General features: G+C 37.7%; 1 protein-coding gene across 1 annotated transcript; it reads right to left on the reverse strand.

The window, feature by feature from the left end:
• Positions 1 to 1,999: 1,999 nt before the first annotated feature.
• LOC136238707 (uncharacterized) lies at positions 2,000 to 7,706 on the reverse strand. Its single transcript, XM_066029264.1, has 3 exons — positions 7,290 to 7,706; positions 2,730 to 2,910; positions 2,000 to 2,599 (listed from the first exon to the last, which is right to left on the reverse strand). Exons 2-3 carry the CDS (start codon positions 2,869 to 2,871, stop codon positions 2,199 to 2,201), a joined length of 543 nt encoding a protein of 180 aa, XP_065885336.1. The 5' UTR covers positions 2,872 to 2,910; positions 7,290 to 7,706; the 3' UTR covers positions 2,000 to 2,198.
• Positions 7,707 to 8,204: the final 498 nt, after the last annotated feature.

Raw genomic sequence — 8,204 nt, forward strand, 5'->3', positions numbered from 1 at the left:
ATTGACTGATTGTAGTTGGGGTTGGTAGGGCTCTGTCTGCCTAACAGGAAACGTTTCTGTTGAACATACCAGCATGAAGCTTGATCGGTTTATGCAGAATAGCTCCACATTTAATTATTGATTATGTATACCCTTAGAACCATAGGTAAGGAGTCAGTATATTAAATAATCATGACCATTGTACATGTATATACCCTGATAACACACTATACATATTATTATGGCACAGGCATATATAGATGTGCACTGTTATTATACAGTACTGCTTGTTTGTAATTCCCCTGAATAATTCAGAGAGGGAAATGTATCAGGGGCGTAGGGAGGGTTCCGAGGGGTTCAGGAACCCCCCTGTAAAATTTAGACTTTTACAAGCAGGACCCTAACACACCATTTAGTGTGGCAGGACAAAATGAGTGAGTAATACAGTGTAATGGCACAACGCAACATTTGATAAAATTTGCATTCATCTCTCAGGGAAGGATTTACAGAGGCCATGAGCCCTCTTTTAAAACATCGATATACTAATAGAGCAGTCAGGTATATACTCTAATAGAGCAATCAGGTATACTCCAATAGAAAATGCATGTAAATATCTATATCCATATGAAGTTTTTCAGACATTATAACATTAAATACAAAACTGAGCATGACCTTATACTGTTGTAGCTTTGGTGTGCAGTGTTTAAAACTGCAGTAATTTATCTCCTGTGTCATGCAATTCATGCTATGCATATTGGTATAGTTGATTGTAAGTCATGACATTTGTATCAGTGGATTTATTTTTTTATTAAGGCTTTACAGCGCAAGTGCTGAAGGTCTGTAGGACACCTGCTCCTACAGCCTGTTTAAAGTTGGTACAGAAAATGTGTTTGAAAAGGTGGAGAAAGGAGAAAAAATCCATGACTGGACCTAGGCAGCCTCGAACCTGCAGCCATCCGATTAACGCTTATGGTTCCTATACCAGTGAGATAACTATCACTTACAGAATATTATATGTGTCTCTATGTGTTATGCTGTCTGTTTCCACTAGGTAGCTTTATCTAGTACTAGCTTCATCCCAGGGTACTTATATGCATTATAATTAATGTACTTTTTTGCATAAAATATAGTAATTTGCTAAGTTTAGATTTATTAAAATATTGAAAGTCTCGGCTCAGCGGCTGGGGGCTGCGCTCCCAGACCCCTGCTTCTGGTAACTCAATACTGCTGTTGGAACCCCCATTCAAAAAATTCTCGCTACGCCCCTGTGTATTCATCTGTTAAACATATGTGCCATAGTTGCTATATGAAACATAATATTAATGGCAATATTAATATGTATATACTCCATGAACGTTCATTACTACCAATTACACAATATTGTGACCATTAGAATAACTGCAACATATAACACATTGTTGCTATAATTTTGTCTGCTGTGTATGTACCTCTATAAAGTATGCATACCACCTATACCACAAGCTGAGATACTAAATGCCAGGAGTGATCAGCATTGCCTTCTGTGGGTTGGGTGGGAGAGGAAAAAAGCTTGAAAGTCCTGTCAGCACTGTGTTGAGGTGAGGCTACATGTCTATGTACTTTGTGCCTCAACCACAGCTGTTTGTGCATGATTATCTCATCTATTTCATAATTGTCTTGGTTTAAATTGTAATATAAAACTTGTGATCACATGTTTGAGTAACACATTGCATTGACAGATCAAAGGAATTTTTACATGTGGATATTACCATGTGGTCAAGGCATTGTCTGTATATTGCTGAGTGGCTATAGGGCACTATAGTTCTACTGCTACTAGAGAAAAATATACAGCTAAAATGTATATGAGCAAGATGCACTTACACTCTGGGCCAGTTTCAATGGTCTCCTGTGGCTTACAATTGAGACTTCAGTGTCTCTCAATTGAGACCAACTGAAACCCACAATCAATTCTGTCTCTTGGTGATAAACATGTATGGAGATTTGTCTACAGTTATTGTGTAAGTTACCATGTTTTGTGGTAATATGTAATTTCCAAATGTTGATACACTTACAGTTTTACATCATGACAGTCTAAAATCATGCTGTTGTAAGTTGTTGCATATCATCCTATAGCAGCTACAAATAAAGTAATCCTACAAAAATGCTCAGAAAAGCCTACAAACAAATTGGATACAAATATTAAACTGCAGAGTCAATGAAGTCCGGTGTGTTTACAGTGCTCAAACACAAAGGGTCAGTATAAACTGCTTGTATGAAGGATCTCCGTCTTTATCAACCCATCTGTTGACATCAAAGTCAGCACTGCTTAGAGCCCAGTAATATGGATTGACAACCAAGAAAGTGACTATGGAATCAATGCGCCATCCATCATTATGATTCTCAATCAGAGCAATATTTTCAATGTGCTTTACTGTGATGCAGTCGGTGAAGCCAAAATCAGTTTCTAGAGATAGCTTCCATAAATCTCCTTTGTTCTGCACCAGACCTCCAGAAGGGCGTGGTAGGGTTATCACTTTCAGCTGTCCATTGGCTTGTAGTGCAATTCTGTGATCTCCAATGCTTCCAGCAAATAGCTCATTAGAGGTTTGAGTCAAAACATACAGGTGCTTGATGCAGAAATCTGTAATATTAAGATTGTATAACAGTACAGTGTATAAACCACATACATTTATACACACATGTTATAGCTAAACTTATAATTATAAGTATAATGCTACTACTAAATATATACAGCTACAGTATATTCATACTGGTTGGCAGTTTGCGACGGCTTCTTCCACTTTTTAGTTCAGGTATGGAGGCTGCAGATACTGGTTTCTCATCATCAGCCAGAGCACCATAACTTGATACAACAATGGTCAGTGCAATGAACACCAGAACTCCTTTCAACATGGCTGCATGGATACCAAATCTGAATATCAGTAGCTAGCGCTGTAGGAATATTAAAAAATTCAGTATGCTGTGTTGTAAGATTAACTCAACTGCATTCTATTTATAGGAACTGAAGTTCCTAGTGGTTGTGCAATATTGACCAAACCAAAATAATCTTGTACTAGTCAAACACCTGTCAATAAGTTAATTATGTGTAATTTAATAGTGTAAGTCTTGCCAGGGCTACTGTACTGACCATCCCTGTACGTGGATATCAGTGCATGGTATCCCTAAGTCTAGACCCCTGTACTTGTTTTGTATACTGAACATAAGACGTCTCTCAACTCATCTTCATTCATTTGTCAGATGATAAAACTAGAACACACCGGGGCATCTACTTGGAAGACAGAACTACTGTATAAATTAATGATAATGCCAATGTTGACATTATATAATGCAAAAATAATAATTATAGCATGCAGAAAAGTTCAGTTTAGGAAAACCGATAGGTCTCAGTACGGGGAGGCTCTAGATTTAAAAATTCTATATGAGCAGGAGACATGCAGTAATGCAAGCAGCCTGCTCAAACAGGGATCTTATATAATGTTGTTATCTTATTGTGCTGCATTGTGCTAACCCTTCTGCAAACAGTTTTGTACAAAATTTAAATGTTTAGTGTTGCGCTATATAATTATCCCTATATAAATCTATACATGTCATGTTTGTAAATGTTTTTCCCTTACATATTATGTTCCTAGCAAATTTTCATTGACTTCTATACTAGCATTAAACGCAAATTTGGGCAGTTAATAAGTTATGGAGCACTAGAGTACATATCAGTATAGGGTATACATGTCAGTGATGTTCTAGGGTGGAGTACATTATGAGAATAAATTAAATACTGGGGTTGTTCTTGGGTAGCATACACATCCGGGATTTTCTAAGGTGGGGTACATACACATCAGGGATGTTCTAAGGTGGGGTACATATCCGGGAGTGGGGGAAGGTTATGGATGCAACATGTGTATCTTCCATACCAAAAGATTGCAGGGTTTCACTTGGGGACAGTATGTAAACAGTGGGCAAATTGGCTGCATTGATTGGGTGTGTAATAATATGTTTATGCAACCACTTAATAGGTTATTTACCTAATATTATACATCTGTAACTTATAGCTGTATGTGGAGCAGTACTGTCAATAATACCATGATGGGTACTGTATGAATGTTGGTCCTTTCATCAGTGCTGTAGTCTGTGCTAGTGGTCAGTATCCAAATAAAAATTAGCTATAGGCATTTTCAAAGTGTCATAAATGTCACAAGCATGGTCAAGATTTTGCATGATGGATTAAGAACACAGTACGATCACCATGCAGGAGTTATACTTACCATGGGGTGCAATTGCAAACAGATTTGAATTTAAATTCACAAGTCAGTGATATTTAATTTTTCAGATGATCAGCGTCACAGAAGTCGATACAGAGTAATTTATGATACATACGTAGATGGCCTAAGTCTGAGAAACTCTAAGCTGTTCAGTACATTGGTATAAATGAAGAGTCTGGGTTTTTTGATTTATTGTATTGTATTGTAGTAGTGCTTTGCAGTGACCAGCACTGAATAATACATTATAAAACTGTCATTCTTAGTTCATTGTGCTGCAGTGTCAGCTTTCAGATGTAGCTAAATTTGATGATCAGATGGTCCTGCAGCTGCTACTGGTTGGTATATCTAAATTTCAACTGGGATGGGGATTCCATAAATCCCTGGATAACTTTTTTTTCCTTGTTTCCCTAAATTCTTATATTTGACAGTTTCAGACATCTGTGTTGCAGGAAGAAGCAATATTAGTATACACGTATGCATAAACTCACATTACATACCTGTATTTTCAGTGCTAGACACCTTTTGTAAACATGTACACATGTGCAAGAACAAAGTTTTAGAGTGGCAATATCAAGACACATGGTAGTGTGTCGTGCGGCCCAAGAAGCCGGCGCGCAACACCCGTGAGTATATTGACAGGAAGAAAGAAAACGCAATTTTCGCACCTCTGTAGCTCTGTGCTGCCTTGATGAAACAAGACGATTTTTAATTAGGACATGCCCTCCAACTTCAGCACTCCACATTCCAAATTTGAGCGAAATCGTTTCAAGCGTTCCCGAGATATGCGACTTCAAAAATTGGCTTAGTTTCTTCGTTTTATTTTTTTCTTCTTATTTTTCTTCCTCTTGTCACACACTTACAAAAACGCGAACTCCATATCCGATTGCCTTGAAATTTGGCACACAGAAGGGGGGTATAAAGGCGCATCTCGGTACCAACGTTTGCTGGAATACGATAAACAGGCAAAGAGTTATGAGCGATTATTCACAAAAAATAACACCAATATGTTGTCACGCCTACACACTACAGGATAAACCGCGTACGGGAAGAAGCTGAAAATCGGTGGATGAATAGGTTAACTATTGAACCTCAAACCTTTTGTGGTTTGAAAGAAATCGAGCTAAAAACCAGGAAGATACAACGAAAAAACCAACAGTGTGTAACAATTACGCAATTGAGATTAGCTAATAAAAAACGACTACTTGTCACGCCTACCAGAAAAACCGCTTGGGGTAATGCTTTGAAAATCACTGTACAGATGGAGTAATCATCTTAGAAAGGCTCTTCAAAGGTGCAGAAGAACCAGACTTAAAGCCACGGAGTTATAACACGAAATCCAACTTGGTGTAGCAAGTGCAAGATCGAGATACTCTAATAGAGCAGTCACCCTAATAGAGCAGTCACCCTGAAGAGAATTCAAGAGATCAGCTAGAAACAAGTAACCTGTATAGAGATCAACTACAAACAAGTCACCCTGTAGAGAGATCAGCTACAAACAATCCACCCTGTAGAAAGATCAGCTACCTTGTAGGGAGTTTAACTACGGAAAGAGATAGTTCAGCTAGAAGAAATCACCTTGTAGAGTTCAGCTACAAAGAAACCACTATGTAGAGAGTTCAGCTACAAACAAATTGCCCTGTAGAGAGATCAGCTAGAAGAAGCTACCTTGTAGAGAGTTCAGCTACAAAGAAACCATCATGTAGAGAGTTCAGCTGCAAACAAATCACCTGTTACAGTAGAGAGTTCAGCTACAAACAAACCTCCCTGTAGAGAGATCAGCTAGAAGAAGTTTCCTCGGCTACAAACAAATCACCCTGTAGAAAGATTAGCTAGAAGAAGTAACCTTGTAGAGAGTTCAGTTACAAAGAAACCACCATGTAGAGAGTTCAGCTACAAACTAGTGACCTTGTAAAGACATCAGCTAGTAGAAGTTACCTTGTAGAGAGTTCAGCTACAAACAATTCACCCTGTTCAGGGATCAGTAGAAGAAGTTTTCTTGTAGAGAGTTTAGCTACAAACAAATCACCCTGTAGAAAGATCAGCTAGAAGAAGTTACCTTGTAGATCGTTCAGCTACAAACAATTCACCCTGTAGAAAGAGCAGTTAGAAGAAGTCACCTTGTAGAGTGTTCAGTTACAAAGAAACCACCATGGAGAGTTCTGTAATAAATATATGTATTATATTATAATTTGTAAATTTACTGATAAAATCAGAAATATTTAAAGTATTTAAAATCTGCTTCATCTTTTCTTCTTCCTTTGGTAAAGAAAAAAAGATAGGTTAAAAAGTCCCAAAGCCAGCCATAGGCCAGCTTTGGGGTATGCAAATACAAAAAGAAGTGAAATCTAATCCAAAACAGCCAAGCTGTAAAAAAAGAGTGCGGCCCTCAAAAAGGCTATGGTGAAAAAAGATGTGAAATCCAAGGTGGCGGCCAAGAAATGGCTGTGATGGTAGGTTGATGGCAAAAATTTTAATAATAACAATTCAGGTGAATTTTGTGCCAAGACCAAGCAGCACAATAATTCACCTGAATTATCGTTATTAAAATTTTTACCATTAACCTACCATCACAGCCATTTCTTGGCCGCCACCTTGGATTTCACATCTTTTTTCACCATAGCCTTTTTGAGGGCCGCACTCTCTTTTTTTACAGCTTGGCTGTTTTGGATTAGATAATTATTATGTGCTTTTAATTGTACTACACTGTATATACAGTGTATACAAATTTCCATTTCATGAAGTATGCATGTATACACCACTAGATTCACTAAACACCTAGCTAATGTAGTTTGTAATAATTGTAATTGTTTTAAATGTATGTGACTGGATTTGCAAAAGGGGGTCTTTCACACACATGGTTGAGGTCCTAACTTGTAAAACTGTATTCCCCTTAAATGTAGCCATCTACTGGCATATGAGATCCAGTCAATGGCCTTCATGGTTACTCTACCAGTCTTGTAGTAAAAACTATGCTTTTCCAGCTAAATTTTCTATTATACATCATTCAACAGGCATGGTATTAAAAATTACTATCTGACCATTCAGAATGCTTACATTGATCTTCTGCACCTGACCTGCAAACCTAGTTCAACAGCAACATCGGTGTTAAGGTACGTCTTAGTACTGGTATCATCTATAAGAGCATTGACCTTTAATCTCTAAGTAACACATCCTGTAGTTTCCTCCTGTAGTTTCTGTGCAAATCCTGAGTCCTGTTGTGCAACTTTTGCTTTGACTTGTTCACTATCCCCTCCATATAGCCTTTGTTCTTTTTATTACTTGCTGTTACAGGTTCTTGTAGATCATCACTAATGAACAATTGTTTAGGTTTAATAAACAAGATGGCTTCACCACCTGGTGAATAGGCTTTACAACCACTAAACAACAAAAACACAATTAGATTTTTTTTTGCACACTCCCACCTCTTTGGTAAATCCAGCCTCTTAAGTTCTTCACAGGCCCAAATACCATGTGACTTGTTACAGATCTCACAAGACCTCTGGACAATTCCAGCTTCTGACTTGAAGCTTGGTCTACCAAGAATGTCATGGAGACTCCTTCATAATTCTTGTGTCAAACTTTCCACACTATCCAGTACTTAATCCTTGAACTGTTTCCAAAGTTCTAGTGTGAAATTCAGCTTCCTGAGCCACACATTCTCAAAACTTCAACACATTCCATTTTATGGTTTTGTAATAACCATTGGTGGTAATTATACTCACATAGAAGCAGGTAATTTTGCTATAATTTCATATTATACATCTCTCAGTTCTGTTATATCTTTAATCCTTCCTGAGCATATACTGGCTTAATTATCTATTTCATCCAAATAGAGTGCCACCTGACATCGTTATCCACCGAACTTCATTTCCAATCTTTCCCATTGCAGCCTAATTATGCTGCTGCACAAATGTCCCAGATTCTTGATCACTTTAAGTACCTCTCCTGCAAGGCATTGTCGCAACTGTA

Source organism: Dysidea avara, chromosome 11 (assembly GCF_963678975.1).
Source record: "Dysidea avara chromosome 11, odDysAvar1.4, whole genome shotgun sequence".
NCBI lineage: Eukaryota > Metazoa > Porifera > Demospongiae > Dictyoceratida > Dysideidae > Dysidea > Dysidea avara.

What these genes read in the sequence shown, in the direction of transcription:
- LOC136238707 (XM_066029264.1), bottom strand. Translation starts at nt 2,871, where the DNA reads ATGTTGAAAGGAGTTCTGGTGTTCATTGCACTGACCATTGTTGTATCA. An exon ending in CCGTCGCAAACTGCCAACCA is followed by an intron (nt 2,600 to 2,729) that starts GTATGAATATAC and finishes TTAATATTACAG; the next exon opens with ATTTCTGCATCAAGCACCTG.